This window comes from Nyctereutes procyonoides, unplaced genomic scaffold (assembly GCF_905146905.1).
Source record: "Nyctereutes procyonoides isolate TBG_1078 unplaced genomic scaffold, NYPRO_anot_genome, whole genome shotgun sequence".
NCBI classification, from domain to species: Eukaryota; Metazoa; Chordata; class Mammalia; order Carnivora; family Canidae; genus Nyctereutes; species Nyctereutes procyonoides.
This window is the reverse complement of record NW_026575034.1, coordinates 11,647,501-11,670,770: the sequence shown is the minus strand read 5'-3', so window position 1 is coordinate 11,670,770 and position 23,270 is coordinate 11,647,501. Positions and strand designations below refer to the sequence as shown.

At 35.4% G+C, this 23,270-nt stretch overlaps 1 protein-coding gene across 1 annotated transcript in view; it reads right to left on the bottom strand.

Annotated features, from left to right (window-relative positions):
• The window catches only part of SOX6 (SRY-box transcription factor 6), a 411,290-nt gene that overhangs the window by 342,170 nt on the left and 45,850 nt on the right, over positions 1 to 23,270 (bottom strand). The window contains exon 2 of the mRNA XM_055317952.1: positions 11,552 to 11,792. Coding sequence (XP_055173927.1) covers positions 11,552 to 11,788 — 237 coding nt within the window. The 5' untranslated portion in view covers positions 11,789 to 11,792. The remainder of the gene's footprint in view (positions 1 to 11,551; positions 11,793 to 23,270) is intronic.

Sequence of the window (23,270 nt, the reverse complement as noted above, 5' to 3'; positions counted from 1 at the left end):
TAAGACAGCTTTAACTTTGAAGCCAAGGAAGTTAAAAGTAGCAAGAGACTTTGGTGATTACAGTTCAAATCTTTCATTTTTGAGATGAGGAAATTGAAATCCAAAGATATAAAGTGACTTCCCTAAGGTCACACAGCAAATTAGTGACAGAGATAAACATAGGCCTTCCATGAGGCAACATCCTTTCCTCTAAATTATGTTTCCTCTAAATAACCTCAGGGAAAACATTTCCACTAAATCAAGAAATTTTTTTTATTTGTTTGATTTTTACAATTTGAAGCATTGGGGAATAAAGGGGTGTGATTATGCAGAGGTTTGATAAGTATAATTGGACAAGTTCTTACAGAGCAAGTTTCTATGCATGGAGAGTCTCAAATGATTCCATAGAGCTTTTCTTATGAGATAACTACTTATTCTAGTGTCAAGTCTATTATCCTTATGCTCTCCCTTACAGTTGTTTTTTCTTCTTCCCAATTTGAGATATACTAGTCCACTTATGAAAATAACTGTGTATTTTTTATATATAATCAGCAAAGCAGCCAGTATACTTTAAATGAACTGAAGGCTATGCTGGGTGCTTAAATTATATGCTATAAATTATATCACTGGATCCAGGTATAAGTCAGATCACCAGGAACCCATTTTACATAACTATCGTCCAAATGAGGAATAATGAAGAGCTCTTTGAAAGAGTGGACAAACCCAGATATCAGAATCATGAAGCTGAAGCAAATGAGGTGAAGTAAAAAACCTCAGTAACCTGTACCCCAAAATAGACATATAGCCTTAAAAATAGGAGAGTAAATGCACCAGGTACCTCTTGTATGACCCTAGCTCAGAGTTAACAGGGAAGAGGAGGGCTTGCACAAGTAGTCTGTTGAAATGCTATTGAATCCAGCTTCTGGGAAAACTGTCCCTAACTCAACACAGAAACTAGGGTCATTGTAGAGGAAGGGGATCTATGATCACTCAAGGGTATAAGAGTAACTTCAGAAAAAATAAGATCTAAAACTTTTAGGAAAAAGGTAAGGTAGTTGGGATTTGCTAGGAAAAGGGTAGTAATTAAGCCCCCAGAAACAAATATTGGTATGACAATTGATTATGTCTTGGTTGTCTATTTTAAAGTGATGTGACTGGGGTCACATAAAAAATAGCTCAGAGTGTGCACTTTATATCTCACAAATCTTAATTTGTTTGAGAGAGAGAGGGAGAGCATGCGACTCAAAGTGGGGAGAGAATAGGCAGAGACAGAGGGAGAAAGAATCTGAAGTAGGCCACACCCACAGCAGAGCCTGATGCCGGGCTCCATCCCAGGACCCGGAGATCATGATGGGAGCCGATATCAAGAGTCTGATGCTTAACTGACTGAGCCACCCAGGCGCCCCACAAATCTGAATTTTAAGAAGTACCTGAGCCCAATCAAGGCCTATCAAATTCATTTGTTAATAGAGATCCTACTTTATTAACAGTCAAGTCCTTCCACGGCCTTGTTTGCCCAAGGAAGAGCAACTAGAGAACAAATTGCTCTGTCATGCACGCTGAGCCCTCATGGCTGCTCTGGGGACTCAAACACCTCCCCTCTTCACTAGATCTTGCCCAGTAAGGGTCCCAATTTAGAGAACTCTACCACAAAAAGCCATGAAATTTCCCTCTGAAATGTCAAATGCATGTAATGGCTTAACACGAAACTCTTTGTAATCCAGAAATTCTAAAATAACATCTCCAGCTCTCTGACTTGAGTTTTTTATGGACAGAACTACAAAGAGACTAAAAACAATACCTCAGCTGTGTTGCTAATGAAGCATCTAACTCTCTGTATTTACATTTCCAGGAAAAGGGAAAGCAGGCACAAAAATGTCACTAATTTACAAGGCAGTAACTAGAAGTCTAATTCTATCACCAAGTGGCCCCAGTGTCTGGAAGCTATGCCTTGCTCTACCTGAAGGCAGCATACAACTTTGAACTGATGGTTCAGCTGCAATCATAAAGTCTATGCTTTCTCTTGGGTGGGGGTGGGCAGGTAGGGAGGGATGGTATGAATTTATATTTTTCTCTCTAACTTCCAAATACCCAAAAACTCAGATTAATTCCTTGCTCTACTATGTCATTCCTTGTGGACAGCTAAATTCTAATCTTACTGTCAACTTCAAAAAGCTAAATAAATAAACTATAATCAACTTCACATACAAAATATATCAGTAGAACAAAAAAAATGAGAACAGTATCTCTGGTAGAAATATACCAGGAACAAAATAATTATACAGCTGAAGGCCACATATTAACTCTGAATTCAGGAGGAAAACTTTACTCTAATATATTCATGGATTATATTAGCTTAATCCTGGCTAAAACAGTTCTTTTATAAAAAGCTACTCATTTACCACTAGAGCTAACCAAAAATGCCTAAATAACAGTAATTGCCAAAAATAAAAGTTCATTTTGTGTGTCTCAAGGTAAATGAATCTCTTCTATATACCACCGTAATCTATCTATGCTTAAACGAGGGCACATTTCTTCCCAGAAGTTTGATGAATTTGAGAATATAGTATTCTAGGTACTCTCAGTAAACCAGCAGTGAAAACAAATCAGAGTTAAATTATAATGAAAGCAAAAGTTTACAAAATAATTTCCAATCATTTTATTAAATAAGGTTTCCCATTTTCTAGGATGTTAATGAAATATAAAGAAGATAAATGAAATGCATAAATATTCATTTCTAATTTTTACCTGATTGTAAAATTTTATTAGCAAAGCTTTGTAATTTATACTTTGGATTTGAGAATGCAGTTTACACAGAGATATATTATTGAACTCAATTTGCATCACCTAGAAAAATAATGCCTAGAGGTCATGGGAATGCAGTAATACCAAAATAATACTTAAAAGGTTAATAGTATAAAAAATAAATGTCATCGCACTGAAAGCTATATTAACAAAAGCAATAATGGCTTGAAGTTGTTCTTCTTTTAAAAGGTTACATTTCTCTTGGAAAGCAAGGAAAACTTATTGCAGAGGACAATCAAACAGTGGGATAATTTGCATATCAAGATAATTAAGGCACATTCATTAGATGTGTTCCAGAAAAATTAGGTATGTTCATGTAAGGAACAGAGTAGGCTCTTTCCTGCTTAATGCAGGCGGTTTGACTCAATAATCAAAGAGAGCCCTTTCAAAGATGTCATCTCCAAATGACTCATTATGTTAAAGTTGCCTTTATGGAAAGCATCCCTCTCCAAATTAGTGTAAGAAGGTAGAGTCGGAGGAGTGAAGAATACAATCCCAGTTTCCTCCTTCCAAAGCAAAATACTCCCTGTCACGGCCACCACCATCTTATTCATGCCAATACAGAAGGATCTTAAGATTCATATCTCATTCTAATCATGAAAAGTTCAAATTAGTCATATAAAAAACTGCAAGCTAGATAATATACACATTGCTTTCTACAACATGTTGCTTCAAAGCCTTACAGGAATGTGCAGATTTCATTATTCCAGTTATCATATTTCATTATAGTGATGTACCCAGACCACCACCAAGTAAGAAAGAATTCTGTGCAACTGTACGTTAATCAGAACCACCTAAAGACTGTGAAGTTTTGCTTTGATCAAAAGATTGTGATATCAGCTTCCACTGATTAATACTGACCAATCTGACAAGAAGCCTACCTTAAAAAACAAAAATCTTCTGAATCCATCAAGAAAATAAAGCTATCTGGAATAGGCCTGGCTCAACCAAACTGTCTTGCTAGACTGGATCATCCCAGCTTTTCTATTAATAATCAATTCTAATTTTAAATAAGAATTGAAGAATTACCTTTCATAAGTGTTGGAAATACTATAGAACACAAACTATACTTTGGTCATGAAGGAATATTTGCATATGGATACTAGATAGGAAAAATCAAACCACAGGAACAGCCCGGGCATCACAATAAGGTGCATACTAGCAACATAGTGGTGAAAGAAGTGAAAACAAAATATTTATGAGGCATAAAGATATCACATAAAAATGAAGCAAAATAAGGGAATATTGGTTAAATTCCAGAAAACATAATCCTCATGAACATGAAGGAATGCTGTAAATTGTAGGTGAATGCCAGTAATGGAGTTTGTTAAGAGATTCATGTTATAGTCAGTGCTCTGCAAACTCCAGTCACTGGCTCATATACAGCCTAAAAGATTAAAATAAAAATAAACATGGCATATCTCATCTCCTTGAAAACATTCTGTATACACAGTTTCATTACACTTGGGGAAAAAAGATACTAGCCTGATTTTCCTTGAACTGTCAAAATACAAAAGAAACGCAAAAAGTCTGCACAGATGTAGCAAAGTACTGGATTTTTTATATTTTGGCAGGTGCTCAATATGCAGCCCACATAATCACATGTTAATGACTGGAGTGTGTTAATCAGCATGCATACCTGATTCTTTCTTGCCCAAGGGGGAAAAAAGCCAACTATTCCAGAGCATGTTAATGTTTCTACTTTTGATAAAGATTTTGATAATACACTAGGTAAAAAACTTTTCCAAAAAGTATATTTAAAGGTGCATTATATCATTAAGATTAATATTAAAATAATTCCAATTTTCATAAACATCAAGATATTTTCAAGTGGCACACCAGTAATCATTCTGTTTAAAAGACCCAGATTTGGGAAAGTTTTTTAAAGATCTACATTTTTTTTAAAAGCAGGAATGAAACAGGGCATATAACCAGGGTATGAAAATACAAAGATGACCAATGTGTTGACACTAGACAACAGTAGTTGTCTATTTCCCTATCCACACTATGCAGTAAAATATGGTTTTACCTTTTGGTTAAAATTATAAGCACATACCTGTCATTAAATTTTTGAGAGAGGTTTAAAAGAAACTACTGTGTGCTAAATACAGTTTCAAAATGATAGAAAATGGGAAATCTCTCACAAGGTTTCCTGGAGAATGTTGTTTCATGACTCAGAGAACAAAGGTGGACATTTTTCACTTGTTACCAGAAGTTTAGATTTGAAATTTACTTAAATTCAATGAATGCCAAAATCCTAAGATGAAAGGAGTGATAACTACATTTTCCAGGACGTCTAGAAAATCAAGGGAGTTTTTAGATTATTTTCCAGTGCTTCACAGACCAAGCAGGTACCAAAAAGATACATGTAAACCTCACCTTAGGTGTTCAGGCTATAATAGGTCCAGGCTAACTAGTGGGTTTCTATAGTTTCTTCCTCTTTATAAACCACATTTTCTCATGTATGGTCTTGATAAAAATGAGAAAATAACTTTCGTTTGGGTGCTACCTACTATCTTAAATGACTAAATCTCACCAAAAAGCTGGCAACAACTTAAGTTTTTAAAATCTTTTAAAAACTTACAAAATTAGAAATCTTCAAAAATTCTGTCACAACATAAATAATGGCTGAGAAGGATTAAATCTTCACTCAAAATTCCTGGACTGTTATCATGTAATGACAACAGCTCCAATCCCAGTCAGTCACAGTACAAAGTTCACACCAGAATTTTTATGGCTCAAAGCGAGGTACATAGAACACTCCAGAGGTGATTAGCAACTTCTTTGGACTAAAAGCAAAAACGGCAGAAAGGATAAATTGTTTGCAAGTAAGACAGTATTGTTCCTAACATTTATTAAATATCTCAACATGCCTATTGTCGTTTTCTTTCAGTTACAACAAAGGTCACTATGGGTAGCTTTTATTTATAGTGAAAAAATTATTTTTAAAACTTTTCTAAAAGAGAAAATTCATTCAGGGGAATTTAAGTAGGTCTCTAAAATAAGAAGCTCTGATATTCTGGGGCTCAGGGTCCAGTCTGGTTATTTTTGCTTAATTACACTAGTAATTAAAAGCCAGATGCATATAAACCCATTTGACTTAAATTATATATCAATATAAGCATGTGTGTATGTGCACAGATGTACATGTGTAAAGAAGACCTCACTTACAATCTTGTTGTCACTTTGTGAATCTTGTAAGAGATACTGTTGGTACCCTACCCCCACTCCCATGGCCTACCCCAGAAGTCACCTGCAAAGAGTTCTTTTTTGTTTTAAGATTTTATTTATTTATTCATGAGATACACACACACACACACACACACAGAGAGAGAGAGAGAGAGAGAGAGAGAGAGGAAGAGACATAGGCAGAGGGAGAAGCAGGCTCTCTGCAGGAAGCCCGATGCGGAACTCCATCCCGGAATTCCGAGATCAAGCGTCCCCCAACAGTTCTATCTTGAAAAAGCTTCTGTCCTCACATGGGACCATTCTCTGTCCAGGAGCAAAACTCCTCTCTTCTCCCTCCTTGGTCTTAGCAATTTCATTTCCTGTGCATTCTTTTTTTTTTTTTTAAGATTTTATTTATTTATTCATAGAGACAGAGAGAGAGAGGCAGAGACACAGGCAGAGGGAGAAGCAGGCTCCATTTAGGGAGCCTGACATGGGACTCCATCCTGGGTCTCCAGGATCAGACCCCAGGCTGCAGGCGGCGCTAAACCACTGCGCCACCGGGGCTGCCCTCCTGTGCATTCTTGACTAAATTTCTGCCCACACGGCTTAAAATATTCCCCTCACCTTCTATGTGAATCTTGTCTTCTTCAGAATCTAGGGGAACTCAAAGAATAATCTCCCTAATTGTTTACTCTCATGTATCATCAAACTCTTAGGGGCAGTACTGCCATAGTTTTCCTACTAGGTGTCCTTGTTTCTGCTGTTATCTCCCACAATCGGTTTGCTGCACAGAAGCCAATGTGATTTAAAACAAACAAACAAACATACATACATCAGGGCACCTGAGTGGCTCAGTGGTTGAGCATCTGCCTTTGGCTCAGGTTGTGATCCCAGGACCCTGGGATCGAGTCCCACATTGGGCTCCCTGCAGGGAGCCTACTTCTCCCCCTGCCTGTGTCTCTCTTCTCTCTGTGTGTCTCTCATGAATAAATAAATAAAATCTTTAAAAATAAACAAACCAAATCAAATCAAATCAAATCATGCTAGTCTCTCATTTCAAATCATCCAATGGCTTCCTCTTGCACTTGAAGTCTAAATACCTCACCGTAGCCCATGATAACCCCAAAGTCTTTGTCATCTGCCTGCTTCCTTGATTTCATCTCATTCTCTCCCTCACCCACTCCATTCCACCCACTCTATTGCTTTCTGCTACACTTACTACAAAGTCTAGCTAAGGGTCTTCCTTGCCAATTTTCACATACTTGGTTCCTTCTCCTTCAAATCTCAACTCAAAAGTTACCCCTTCAAAGAGCCTTTCCAGACTGTTCAAGGTAGTCGTCCTTGATCACATTTTCTTATTTAATTTTCTTTATTACACTCATCATTGTCTGAAACCGGCTCACTCTGTGAAACTTCTTTATTATCTGTCATACTACTAAAATCTGAGTTCCACGATAGCAGGGCTCCTTACTGTATTATTTGTAAGCAAATCCCTGCACCTAGAATTTGGTGGGTGCTATATACTCAAGTAATCTTTAGCATTTAATAAATATACACAATGTCATACTGCCAGTCACTAATTATAGCTACAAAACGTTACTTCATCCCTGTTAACATTGAAAATAATGATACACTACACATTTTTCCTGTTGAAAAAATTATATGAATTTATTCCTGTCTAATGAATCAGTCGTAATTCCGACAAAAGCACATTTCAGGAGAAAGTGTCAATATTCCTCTACAAAAAAAAAAAAAGTACTGGTACACTCATACCATAATGAAAATAGTAGTGGCTGTATATAGTGAACAAGGATGCTGAATTTTCATTTACACTAACTTTTTGGTCTTCAAATGGAATTTATCAATTAACACAGCACGCTAAACTTGAAATCAAGCATTTTGGCATCTACAACTTAAGTGATTATAATTAAAATCAGAGTCTAAACTTCTTAATCTCAAATTGGCCTTTGAATGCTGGTCTAAAATTTCTATTCTCCTTTGCTTTATTGCCATAATGAATTATTTCCCTTGCCTTGAAACAGTGTGGTCTCATATTTTGTTCGAACACCATGTCAAAATAATCAGAATTTCAACATTTCAAGATTTTTTTTCTAAACAGGAAGTGCAGCTTAGCAGAACTTCTCTGCTTTGTCTTTACTGTCTCTTATAGTAAAGCTCTTCCGTGGTCTTGATATTTCAAAGTAAAACCCTTCCTGAACCCAGCAGATAAGAAACTTTTAATGCCTGTTTCTAACTGTTCACAAGTGAAGGCCATTATAAAAAGTAAATAACAATGGAAATTGGATAGGTGTCAGGAGAATTGTTGTTGTTTATTACTTTTAAATTTTATTTCTCCATGGCTATTTTATCGGGCTCAATTACAGTGGGTAACGGACTATGATCCATTGATGATAGCTACCAAGTTACACTTAACTTCATAACAATACTTTTGGATGTCATATTGATTTGAAAGTAGAATGAGGTGAAATGTTCATTAAATTTTACTTAAGTCAAAGTCTCCCCACCTCGAGTGCACACACATACACACACACACACACACACACACACACACACCTCTATAGTAGGTTTGCGGGACTGCCCAGAAACCTAAGGTCCTTCTATTGTTTTCCTTCCCTGTAATGAAAAATTGGTTGGTGATATGATACTTGCAATGTAAGTCATTACAGGTCTGATGCTACAGTTGTTACACATTATTGAATCTATCGAATGAAAAGGGAGCACAAAGGGAATTTCCAAATGCAGCTGCTATTTCCCATTTGTTAAATCCTTTTATTATACCATATAAGTACACAGCTGGGAAATACTATAGAGTGGGAGTTAAAACAAAATATTTTGGCTTCCAGACATTCAGAATACACAAAGGCTCCAGTGGAAAGCAGTGCTTGATATCAAAAGAGGGTGAAAGTTTGAAAACATTTCCAACAAATATGATTTCTTTTATACTAATATATAATATATGTGTAAATTTAAACTATTTTATACTACCATAAATCCCTCTTTAAATAAATTTGGTAAGCAAATTATTAATATCTATTTTCTGACAAAATTTTAGGTCATAAAACTGAGAATATATCACTGAAGCAAATTGGCACTTGCCAAAATACAAACAAATTTTACTGACGAAAATAAGTAGCATGTTCTCTAAAGAAGTAAAATTTGAAGTAAATTATTTCTGCCTCAACCTGTATTGTTCAGTTTCATTATTTTTAATTGTCCATGACTATACTTGACATAAGCGGCAAAATAGATCTTGGACCTAACCCTTCTTTCTATCACTTCTGCCTCTACACTAATCCAAACCACTACCATCTCTTACCTGGACTTTTTTAAGGTTTATTTATTTATTGGAGGGAGGGAGAGAGAGAGTGTGTGCACCAGCGGGAGAGGGGGGTAGAGGGAGAGAGAAAATCTCAAGCAGACTCCCTGCTGAGCACAGAGCCTGATGGGGAATTGATCCCACCACCTGAGTCAAAACCAAGAGTCTGATGACCACCTGACTGACCCACCCAGGCACCCCTTACCTGGACTTCTGAAGTAGGCTCCCACCAGGCCTTACTCCTTTCACTCTATCTTCCTCCCACCAATTCATACTATACCAGAGTAATCTATCTGCAATGTTCTAAAATCCTTCAATGGTTTTGCAATGCACCTAGAATCAAAACTCACTTCTATAACATTATCAATATGGTCTTCTTGGATACAAACCCCTACCAGTCTCTTCAATCATATCTGTTGCTACAATATATCCTTACTCATTACACTCCAGCCACAAAAAAAAAACTATCTCTATTTCTTAAGATTTATTTATTTCAGATATATATAGAGAGAGAGGGAGCAGGAGGAGGGGCAAATGGAGAGGGAGAGAGAATCTCCGTCTCTTTGGACTCCCCACTGAGCCCAAAGCCTGACGCAGATCTCAATCTCACAGCCCCAAGATAATGACCTGAGCTACACCCAAGTTGGACACTTAACTGAACCACCCAAGCACCTCAAAGACTATCTTTCATTTCCTGATACTCAGCTATATGTTATTCACCTCAAATGTTTCATATATGCTGTTCCCTCTACTATTTTTACTCTTTCTTCTATTCTTTGCCTTGCTAGTTCCTATCATCCTTAGGTCAGAGAAAGTATTTCTATCCATCTATTCTAAATTAGCTTTATCCCATTATTTCTCATATAGCATTCTGTTCTTTTCCTTCCTAACGCAGATCACAATTTTAATCATGTATTTATGTACATGTTTTATTTAATTTCTGTCTCCTCTCATAGATAGAAGTTCCAGGGCAGCATAATCATGCATGTTCTTTCACAACTATACAGCCAGCACCTAGTAAAATGCTGAGCCCAGAGAAGGTGCTCCATAAACATTTGATGAAATAAAAACAAAGCATGGGCCTACTATCTTTAGTGGCAGCGACTGGTTACAAAAACGATTCAGTTCAATCAGAAAAACAGACTTAGTCTTTTAGTCTTGCCTTGTTATACTTTCTCTCTCTCCTCCAATGAAAGTAAAATAAAATTTCCAGTGGATATATCTAACGGTATAATGACAACCCCCTATGAACCTAAAGTTAGTCTAGAAAAGTCTTATTTTTCTTCTAATCCCCTACTTCCTACCTACTGCTCCAGAGCACTAGTTGTTGCTGCAAAATCAGCTGAAAAAAAAAAGTTTGCCTCCATAATTTATAGAATCAAGTCTTTGACATTAAGCATTAAGCAGAGAGCAAGAATTTAAACACATGTTATCAGTAGTAAAGGCGTTTTTAAATATTATCTTATTTTTTATTAAGGAATAAAACTTTTCCTCACAGCCCACTTAAAGTATCTTTCATTAACGTAACCAAAAGTTAAGAAATGTAAAGCAGGTTATCAATTCCTAATCTAATAACATCTGTTAAGATCTTGGTCAGTTCTAGATACTTTTAAAAAAACTGTATTTTTTTGGTTTAAACTAGACAATGCCACTTACTGCAGCTTCTGTTCTGATGGTTAGAGACAGAATTTCTCATGGGAAAGCTGGCATGTATCTGATGTTGTTTCTACCTTCAGGGAAAACTGAAGCCTGATTGAATGATACTCAGGAGTTTTGTACATCCTTTTGAAATTAATATATAGTCAGGTAGGTGAGAAAAGCTTTATCATAAATCAAAAATGACCATTAAAAATAATACCTACATTTCCTCACTGAAGGTGTATTCACCATATGACCTCATTCCCATAGACATGTTTTTGCTTAATACAATATTTCAGTGTTAACACACAGACACACACTACCTATTTTGTGTCATTATCAAGTTCACCGCCTTATTCAGGGAATAGGATAACCAAACCTCCCCCAAATTAAATTAAATATCTTTTTGGCGAGTTGACCTAATAACAGACAAAAACTAAATCACAAACCGTTTTTCCAATTCTTCCCAGTTCCTAGTGTATTGGTAATATCAATCATATAACCACGGTGCTTGTTCTGTGACCTGAACACAAATAATTCTAGAATAGGTATTTTGAGCTGCTTCTAAGACACCACACTCACGGACACACTGCATGACAGTGCCAGATTTTAAAAGCTCACCATTCTTTGCTGAGACGACAGAACACTGTCCCAGTCAGCATCTTGTTGGATGGTATTGACAAGGGTGGGTAGCTCCTCAGAGTGAGGTTTGTTGTGCATTATGGGGTGCAGAGGCAGATGGGAGGCCACATGTTGATCACTGCCCTCTTCCTTTTCTCTTGAGGTCAAATCTTGGGTCATTGCTTCCTCTCCATCAGCTGCACAGGCAAATGGAGAGGTGGCTTGCTTGGAAGACATTCTTCTGCAGAAGAAGAAAAGGCTGTCAATGACGAAAAAGCAAACCATCCCTTACAGTTGACTAATTCAGAATACAAAAAAAAAGTAGGTTCTCTAACTTCAAGTTGTTTATGACCTACTCTAAACCACTGGGGGGAAAAAAACTCAGCAGAAGCTGAGTTTTCGCTCTCTGCTTTTAACTCAGCAAACCTTTTCCTAGTAGTTGCTACACACCATCCACAAATGAGGGACACCCGAGTAGCTCAGTGGTTGGGCGTCTGCCTTTGGCTCAGGGCATGATCCTTGGGTCCTGAGATGGAATCCCCACATCAGGCTCCCTTTGCCTGTGTCTCTGCCTCTCTCTGTGTGTCTCTCATGAATAAATAAATAAAATCTTGGAAAAAAATCCACAAATGAAATTTGCATGGAATAAGTTTTCATAACATATAGTATACATATGTGTGCGCTTTTCCTCCCAGTTCTCCCAACTAGATCATCAAATTAGGGTGATGGCTAACAATGGGAAAAATAAGTAAGTGAATGAACTGACAAGCCATTTTGGAGGATGATTTTTAAGTAGAAATATCCAAATTTCTCTTATGTTTTATGGGGGAACAAAAGAAGTCTATGTGAGAAAATACAATCGGAAAGCACATAATACATGTTGGAAGTCCTAAAAAAAATTTGGTCTTGACTTCTTAGTTCATACCTTGTATTATGAGTGCCAGGCCTACCATGTACCATGGTTTAGTGCCAATCTGATCCTTTTCTCAAGATTTTAAAAATGGATTAACTATTGTAATTTAACTTTTAAGTGACATATTGATGGAGCAGCCGATAATGTTAGAATAATCGTAGGGCAATTTTGTAACATTTGAATTGAGTATATGAAATAACTATGACTCTATATTAGAAACCAAATACAAAATTCAAAGCATTTACTGTGAAAATACTAAAATACTAAAATGCCTACATCATATTTTTAAAACTGCAAAAACAATTACTAAACATTCATCTACGTACCCACAAGTAAACATTGACTGCATTCTGCACAAGGTCTCCATTCTGTGCTTTGTTAAGATGGTTTTCTTAGCAAAATGTTTAAAATAAAACCACCAAAAGTTTATAACTTAAAAGAAAAGACAATTGAGTATTTTTTCTAAAACTTTATGTTGTTTTGGGTTTTATAGCATCTTTAGCTCTAAAATTGCTGTGTAACGAAGGAATAAAATCTCCACCTTAATTGCTCTTTAACATTAATTGATTTCATACCATTTTTTAAAAAATGCACAAATCAGTTAACATAGGAAACCACATGAGCATTTTTCAAATTAGCAAATCATTAACTTGCTAGTACTGTTTCTACAGACAAATAAATACTGATTAAAGGGTCTAGAAATCTGAGATTAACAGTTAAATTTACAAATCTGTCACATGCTTTCATGAATATTGCAGTGAAGGAAATATCAAGTGCAAAGAAAAATAATTAAGTTAATTCCAATTTAAACAGTAGTTTTTATGTAGCAGCCCATGTTTCACATAGGATTTAACAGCTAATGCTAAATTTCTCACAATTAATGAGGGGGCTCAGATTTAGTATCCTACAGTGAAAAAAATTAATATAAGATCAGCTAATCTAATTATGCACAGTTCTAAATAAAAGTATTACAGGCTTTTGAAGTGCTTTGAAACATATTAAAATGCTGATACCTACTTATAATAATCATTCTACAAATAATAAAATTTCATCTATTAGACTTGATACTAGAAAATAAAGTGGGGGAAAGGAAGTGCAGAAGAATGTCTATATCTTCTTTGAGAAAAAAGAAATGAAATGTCCTAAAGAGTACTATATCAAAGGATGAGATAAATACATTCTTGACTAATTTCTAGCAATACTAGCAAATGGAAAAATGCATATACATGTATGGAAAATGATACTAAAGGATGTTTCTCATTTACAGGGATCACTGTAAATACTACAACAAAGCCAGGCAAATTATAACTGGTCGGCAAGTTTACCCAGAGTTTACCATAAACAACAAGAGTGTTTTCATAGTTCAGATAATGACAGTACCAATAATGTAATCATTCACATTGAAAACAAAAGAATGAATTTACTGCTGCCTTTTAAAACAGTTAAATACAATTGAAAGTCATAAGCCAAAACTCAGAGTGACTTTAGCTCCCCAACAAACATCCTCTTATTATAAAGTGACTTGGCTCCTTCCAACAGCAATATCTGAGATTGTTGCTTTAGTATAAATTAATCATGACACAAAACCCAAAATGAAAAGTCTCTTAAGAATAATTTCAAGTATAAACTGCACCAATGAACAATAGTGCACAATCCTAATTAAACACAACCATGCAGCTGTAAAAATAGACTAAATCTGTCCAAAGCTGAGTTGAGTTTAAAGGCTGGTTTGTTAGAGTGTTTTCTTAAGGAAGGCTGGGCCCTCAGTCTTAATCAGCCAATAAATTATTTCCTGCAATTACATTAAATAGAAAATTATCTTCAAATGGGGAGTGTTAATTGAAAATCAAAATTCAGAGGGAAGTTTAGAAATTACACGCTGAATACAATTAGTGAGGAAAGGCTTCACCTCTACTTCATCAACAGTCTTCTGGTGATTCCTCCAGTGACCATTCAGGAAAGCTACCTATTTACAACATCACACAATTTGTCTTTTATTTTGCACCTACAAATACAAATGTCTATCAAGGTTGCAAATAAAAGATAGGCTGCCAAAAAAAAAGCAATATTAAATTTGACTGTTCATCCTCAGTTCACACCATCGTTAGAGGACAAAGAGAGGGGGAGTGTAGGACAATAACAGTTAACAACCAAGGAAGGCATACTCAACTTCAAAATCCTTTCCTTTAGCAAAGAAGTTAACATTTTTGTTCCAAGAATACTTTACCATATCATATTTTATTTAATTTCTTGAGTTTACTCTCTTACAGTTCTCAACATGTTGCTAGCAGAGAAGAAGGTGATTTTGTGGTATGGTTCCACTTGCAGGCTTTTCCTTTTGATAAAATTATTGGGCTTCTTTCAGGTTTCTTTTTAATTGTTGGTTTTGTTGTAGTGTGGTAGTTTTGTTGTATTTATAAGGAAAATGTGTACAAATCCTTTTTAAAGCAGTTTATTAAATAAGTCTAGAATTCACTGATTATTAGATTCAATTTACTGATTACTTTTTGCACAATTACTTTATTAAAGAATCCTTCAACTTACTGATTACATCCTCATTCAAAGGATGTATTTCTTTACTTTAGCTTTCCTGTTTAAAACATTTTACTAGACCAACTAAACTATTCTGAAAGCTGCAAAATACCTAACTTTTGGCAATACCTTTACTATAATCACTTCCCATGGCTACTCTCCTTTAGAAACTCATCAATCAAATATACACTTGGTTTTCATGTTTTAAAATGTCACCTGAGATGCTTACTTTTATTTTTAATGGTCATTTAGTAATTTTTCACTACAAAAATTTTCACCCCCAGTGTTTTAGAACAGTAGCTTACTTTGGGGGCTGTCATATAAAACTAGTAAGCAAAAGAATCAAAATCCTTATGAAGATGGTCAATTTCTGTGTGACTTTACTTTGTTTTATTTTTGCACTATTATAACTTAAAAATCATTCAAATGAATTGTTTTTTAATTTGTATTAAAAAAAATCTCCCTAGTTATACCCCCTGAAAACAGGGGTTTATAATGGAAGTGCTGACACAACCCTAACTAAAGCAGCGCAAATGTTGCCGCTATAATACACAAAATCAAGTTCTATTATTCTAAACTATCCTCGCTCATGGGATTTTTCTTTACTGTGCTCCCAGCCAAACTGCTGAAGCATGAAAAATTTAAATGCAATCAAATGCGCCCAATTCTACTTTACTAGAACAAGTGTCTACAGTGGTACAATCTTAAAAGGAGATGCAACAGATTTGTTTGGTGTTTTTTTTTAACTGTTTATTTATAATACAGTGCATTGGAGATAAAATAAAAGAGGAAATTACACTCACATGGTACTAGTGTATTGACTACACAGAGTACATTATAATCAGAGAGAAAAACTACATTGTCAACTTATCACATTGGTTAAACAAGATGGTTTTCTGGGGCATAGCTATTATCAAGTAAAACCTCCAAAGAGAATTACATATCTTTGGGACACATGAAACTAAAGTCCCATCATGTGTTCCCCGAGTTTGAAATGTCTCTGCCCAGAAGATCAAGTGAATTCCCAGGATGCCAGGCCATTGGGAAGAACTTCAGGGCTTAGGACTTTTGGGAATGACACTGTTGAAAATAAAGTCTCCAGCAATTGATAATGTTTTCTAGGAAGTCAGTATGACTATCTCTAGAAAGATGATAATTATTTTACTTCAAATTCCAAAACCCCAGGAACAAAATCTGAATGTTTAGGCCATTACAAATTTATTCAGACAGTAAGTATACTTCATGTTCTTTAACAAGAAATTAAGATCAGCTGGTCTAAAGACTTTATAAAATGGTAAGGATATGTATATCTATACATTAAGCCCTCTATGGCAGAAAATCAAATTTTCTAGAATTTTAAAACAGCCCAACCTGCTGTTGTTATCTTTAAGAAACTGTTATTTGTAAATGTTTAAAGGGTAGGATTATTTTGAAACAAATTTCTCCTAGGGCATCACCACCTGAAATTACTGTTTTGTTTTTGTTTTTTTTTAACCATTTGCCTGAGAAGAATCCATTTCAAAACTACGCTTTGAGATTTACATAGGTATCAAAAAGAGCCAACTGAGTTTATTGCAACAATATTTTTAACCTGATTTTTAAAAATGTTTTCCTTACTGCTAAGATAATTATCAAACGGCATTCACTTTTTAGGTGTGTTACATTTATTCAAAAGAAGCTTTGTTTTTACTATAAAGCAACATTTTAATAGTTGGTTTACTTAAAGAAAAAATTAAAAATTCAGGCCAATATTCACATTTGTTTTTGCAACTCGGCCCCAGGCTACCAAGGTAGACTTAAATTCTGTCAGATAATTCACTGTTAATTTAATGCTGCCATTGATCTGATACTAAGAAATAAACAACTAATTTTCCAAAAATATAACACAGTGCCTCTCATTTTAAGGAGCATGAGTAACAGATATGTTCAGCTGCCAAAATGCACAATACTTAGGAACCCCTACAAAGGATGCCAGTCCACCCAGCCCAGGGCAAAGAATGATTTTTCCTGCACCTCTAATTTCCACGTCTAAGGATTGAGGGGTGGGGAAGGCTCTTGGTTCCAAACATTAAAATGAAGATATCCCTTTCAAAAATTTTCCTGCTTCATTAGGGTAAGGCCTGAGGGCGGTGTTGATTCTTTGCATTGTTTTATCCAGCACCACCTCCTCTCCCCAACTCCAACCCCAGCTTCCCCAGCTTCTGCCAGGTTTTCTCCCTCTCTTTCATCTGTTTAATAAGTAACTGAGAAAATTCCGTGAAAAAGAAGGTAACTGCTTTCAGAGCCACCTTGGAGAGCCATAAACCGATCTTTTAAGGTTCATAGTGGCTCTTTCAGAATGTATATGGTAACATATACAGACAATATCTGTCAGAAGAAAATTCACTGATTTACCTGTCAGATCAATAGAGATGAGGCAAATGAAATATGCTTGAGGCCCTTGAAGTATGTCTAAGAAGGGGCTTAAATTAATGGATTCTGACTTATCTAAGGCTTCTAATTTTTCACACCAAAGCACCAGAATTGTCTCCAAAGGCCTTCTGAGGTTCTTCAAAACAGGGACTACCTGGAACAGATTCTTCTCAAGTCATCAAAGTTTGTGTTTCTAGAGTTTATATTTAGCTGACAATATTGCTGTCACTTTATATAGCTTAAGACTGTTCTTTGGACTAGAGCTCATATGTCTTGGAATGCTTTGACTCATGAATTGTTTCTCCTGATAATGTTACATCACGTAACCACCTCTTTCTAATTGGTTAGTATCTTCTGGAAGAGGCAGGCAACCAGCCTAAAGACCAGCCTGCCTGCCTGCTTGCCTATGGAAAACCTGTAATTGTTACATGTGTCTCTGAGTATCCAGTTTCTTCTGGAGATCAAAACAACTTGACTTCATATAACCCTTGCCTATACTTCTGCTTATAGTGATACTGAATTTTTCTCACAGTTTTTCTACCAATAACTCGTTGGGATCTTTGCCTTGGAAAGCCAGGCCCAGAATTTATAAATAAAATCAGTCACTTAACAATAAAAGCAAAACCAAACAATGGCTACTATAAATACACACTAACTTAGAGGATTTTAATCAAGCACAATGACTTTATAGCTCAAACTGAAAGGCCTCTATGTGGCTTGAATGAAAACTGTCTACAATAATAGCAGAATGAGTTTATTTATATATGCTTACTTTGAATCTCCTCTTCACATGAAATGAGAACCATAATTTTTAAAGTGAAAACCAAACATGTGTTTGTCAGCTTGAAACCAATCCACTAGTCTGGGAGCCCAATTATACAATATCTTATCCACTTATTAATAAGAATCATAAACCAGAACAATAACTTCTCAGAGAGAAAGGGCAGGAAGCCATCACTGTATACTTTTCCATTCTTACCCCTATTTTCACTTTTTAGTATTGCCAGAAAAAAAGAGAAAAATGAAAATTGATGCTAGATAGATCATTTAAAAAAATGAAGGCTCACGTGATGACGATGAGCAAAATTACATAAAAAAGTTAATCTCTGAGGTTTTCCTTCAGCTAAATAAAGCTATCCAGCAATTTCTCTCTTCCATATAAATGAAATAAGGTATAAATTTCAGGTTCCTATCAAGAGGAGGAACAGGGAGGGGAAAAGATGGGGGAAGGGTGAGACAAGGGAAGGGGAGGGGTTGGTGAAAGGGTGAAGGGGAAAGGGGAGGAGAGAAACAACCGTGGCTTTGCAGTTCATTTTCAGTTTGTCTACTTAATGAAAACCTCATTGTACAACCCTGAAAACCATTTCCAGCAGGCAAAGTATTTCTGATTCAGCGGAGGTTACACAAGCATCAAAGCAGTTAAATATAGGTGCCAAGCTGCATTGCCAGGAGCTCTTAGTACTGTGAGTTAGTGTTACCTGACAGCTTAGTGAATATAAAATTACTTGTTTCTCCAATTGAAGACAATCAAATTGTCACCTTCCATTGTAATAATGCACAACTAGTGATCAGCAAAGTGCAAACATAATTACCATGAAGAAAACAAAAAATCAAATCTAAATCTCTCTACAGAGTAAACACATCTATCTGGCTTCCCCCAAAAAAGGAGTGCATTTTAATACTGAAGGCTATGATACAATCTTTGTTATTTAACAATAAGATTTATTAGCCTTACATTAAATTAAAATGAAAAACAACACGAAAGACTAATTCATAAAAAGTGAATACAAATACCAGTAAGAGCACTACAACTTTCTAGACAGAGTACAAGGCCTACAAATTATATTGCTGCCATTTGGGCCGATAATGTTGTGTATGTCAGCAGCATGTCCATTATAAAAACCATGCTTTAAGCAATTTCTTCCCAGCCTAAAAACATTTCTGAAGGTTGAAGATAAACAGGTAAGATCCAACCTCAAAAGCTTTTGTCTTAATTTCTCCTTAAAAAAAAAAAAAGTAATGTTTCATTTTTGTTTTCTAAACTGGCCTGTATTTTCGAGGTTGAAAATTCACCTAACAAAATTGGTTTAGTACTTCTATCCAAGTTTAGAAAAACAACCAAGCATAGGGTACATGTCTACAACTATTATTGAGACACTCAGCATCTGGAATTCTTGTCCAAATTTGGTGGCCAGATTGGCCCACTATGAAATGATTTCAGTAACCCAAAACTGGGTTAGTATTAAAGCACTGAAAATTTGACATGGTTCTCCCATGCTCTGAAGATTCTTAAGATATAAATATAGATGTTGCTCCAAACAAACTACTTTTTAAAAAGTTCCTTTTGTAAAGTGATTTTAGATCTAACTCAAAATTTAAAATATTCGGATTTATATCATTCCTTCCAGTATGAGAAAAACTCTTTCCCATTCTGAAAACACTCCACACATAGGGGTTTCTTCTTTTACCAATAATGTCCTCCTTTTAACAGAGATATACAAAACACAGCTTTGGCCTGATATTCCATTTTGACCCCACGCTTCTGGTCTAAATAATATCATTTTTAATTCTCCAACATATATCCACAAAAAAATGGGTCATTTGGGGGAGAGGAGGAATCAGTGCACCGGAGTGCATGTGGAATGAGTCAGGGACCATCGACAACATAAGATTTCCTGAACTTGAATCTTACCATATAAATGTAGACATTTCATCCTTTACAAATCTGAAATGGTCAATCTTATACTTTATTCTTACTCCACCATTGCCCCATTTTATAAGGGTAGAGTGGAGAAAAGGATAAGATGAAGACACTGGATTGACTCTGTGGCTAAACCAGAAGCTGAATGGGGATGGGAGAAAAAGAGGAAAATGAAAATCCAATCTCCAGTTGCAAGTTTTGTTGCGATTTGAGATAAATTTCACATCATTAAAGAAGTCTGGATTTGAGATAAAAGACTGTTTTAGGAAAAGATGTTTTTCCTAGACCTTGTCAACTTTCCAGGTACAGAATAAAGCTTCCTCCTCACCACCCTGGCCCAAAAAACTCTACATACTAAGCTTAATAAAATAAAAACCTCCCAGCACAGGGGATGCAATTAGTGTTTTTTAAACTTCAGTGATGAGTAACTTAACAATTTCCTAAATTATGGTCCTACAGAATATTCCATACAATATAGTAATAATAAAAAAAGATCAACAAGAGGAAGGGAAAAAACCCTGTTGTCATAGAATGTCTTCTAGTCCTAGGGAGATAAATGCTTACAAAGATATTATCATAAGCTTATACTCAGTGGAAGAAAAATAGAAAATATTAAAAGACTTTGTGTTACATTTTTTAAAAAGTAAGCTTATTCTACATATTCCATGAGATTAGAGATCATGTCTGTTTTGTTCTTTACTGAATCATCAGTGTCCCGCACAGGGCTCACACACTGTAGATAATCAATATTGCCTATATATGTTGTCTAATATTTGAAAGAAAGAGAATGGGGAAAATCAGAGAGGGAGAGATGAGCAAACAGCTTATTTTTCAAACTTAAGGTGAATATATAATCACAGAAAATAACACTCACATGTTAATGCTGCCAACCTAAACATTACTCTTCCTCTATGCTCTTTTTGTCAAACATCTCATTCCTTAATATCTAAATCATATAATTTTTATATTTATATACCCAACACTGAATCTCTCTCATCTTCCTGAAATACAACAGTCCTCAAATGACTGCTAGACATTTATACCAAGATGTACTCTGCTATGTCATATTCAACAAACTTAAAATTAGTTTCATCATTATTTTCCTCAACACCCTTCCTCATTCATTCACACCCAGAAAAGCATCATTCTCGAAATCATCCAAATTCAAAACATGACACTGCATCTGTCTCCTCTTTTATTCTTGTTCCACATTGCCAGCCTGTCATTAAGTTCCATCAACTCTTCCTTAATAAAATTTCTTCTGCTCACACCTTCTTACCATGCTTATAATCTTACCTAAGTAGGGTTTTCTTACACTTCATACCTAGACTCACAGCAGACTTTAAACTGAATCTTCTGTAAGAGTCCCCTAATTTCATTTTCTAATTTCCCTAGTTTCATTTCTCCCCCTCCAAATCAATCTTACTGCCAGTCCCTTTACCAAGCCACTCTTCTGATCAAGAAACATCAGTGGCTTTCCCCTGATGACAGAAAAAAACTCCAAACTCCTGACTCTGGCATTCAAGGCCCTCCATTCAGATCCAACTAATCTTTCTAGATTTATCTTCTAGTAGCTACACTTTAACCTTCTATTCTAGCTAGATGGATGGACTCAGGCTTCACTTATTGCTGCTACCCTGCCTTTGCTTTTCCTGCCTGTCCCTACTTCCCTCACTCTCCTTTCTTATCACTAGGAAACCAATTGAGATTATTCCAAGTAACTATGATCCATCCCTCTTCTAATCACTCCTAATAAGTGCTCTGAAAATTTATTTTTATGCCCCTCATTCCACACTTAATGCATGCTATCTTATTTAATCTTTTTAAAAAGTATACTGTCATCACATTTCTGAAAAGTAATCCAAACTAGATTACAAACTTTTCAAGGGCAAGAACAAAATCCTGGTTTCTCCATATTCCCACAGGTACCTAGTACAATAAATTTGCATAAATAAACCACTCAATAAATATTATTACCCAATTACTTAAATATTATTAAATGAATAGGCAGAAACAAATTTAGAGAATTATATTTAACCAGAAGATTTAAGGTAGATTTCTGTACCTAAGTTGGTTTTCCAGGACTATCTCTTCTTCCCCCCACCCCTGGCCAGTAAGTTCATTCACTTAAAAGTTCTACATATTCAATGGCAAGAAAGTCCCCCACCAAAATCATCAGTCTATGTTGTCAGATACATTGGAAAGATGGGTGGATGGATGGATGGATGGATGGATGTTGGAGAGATGACTAAAAAGAAACAGGAACAGTATTTAGCAGATGCTTAAAAAATACTATTCCCTGCACTGAGCACTGCTACATGTATTGGCCCCATTTAGTTCTCAGAATAGTTCCAGGATTTAGATAATATCATTGTCCCTGTTTTACAGATAAGGAAATCAAGGCACAAAAACGTTTATATTTTTAAAAATTAAAATTCACCTAAAGTCACACCTCATAAAAACAAAAGGCAGAATTTGAACTCAAGTGGCCTAACTCTAGAACAGAGTTATTGAATTAAAGATAACTAACAGTATTAAAATTAAAGATAACTTTAATTATCTATTAGAATTAAAGATAACTAACAGTAAATCTAAAATAAATTATTAACTATTTATAATTATCATCTGAATTTTTCTTTACTAATATATATACTTCCTATAGAATTTTATTTTTAATATTCCAGTTAGATATTTTGGATACTCATTTAATCCCAGCTTAGTCAAAAGAATTTGCTAATTTTTTATTATTTAACAACTATTAAAAAAAAACAGAGAAAGAGAAAAAAAAAAGGAGAGCTGCCAACCCTCTAACCAATCCATTTGACTCTCATTCTAAACAGTTTGACAACAAAATTGGTTATGGTATTGGCACACAAAGGGGACAGGTCCACTGCAGTTTTTATATGATAAATTTTCTAACAAATATTTGTTGTTTACTCTCCATGCTTTCCCTAGAATTCTTTTAATAGTTAGTCTAGATGATCAACATCTAAACTATATTCTTATACAGACAATTGTGAGATAAAATAAGGATGTCATTGCCCATTCATTTCAAGGTCTAGAGAAATGTGAGATCCAATTTCTACTTTCCACTTTTTACCAGAAAGGCCATACCAGAAGCATAAGATACAACTGTACCTGTCTCATTACAAAAGGTGATG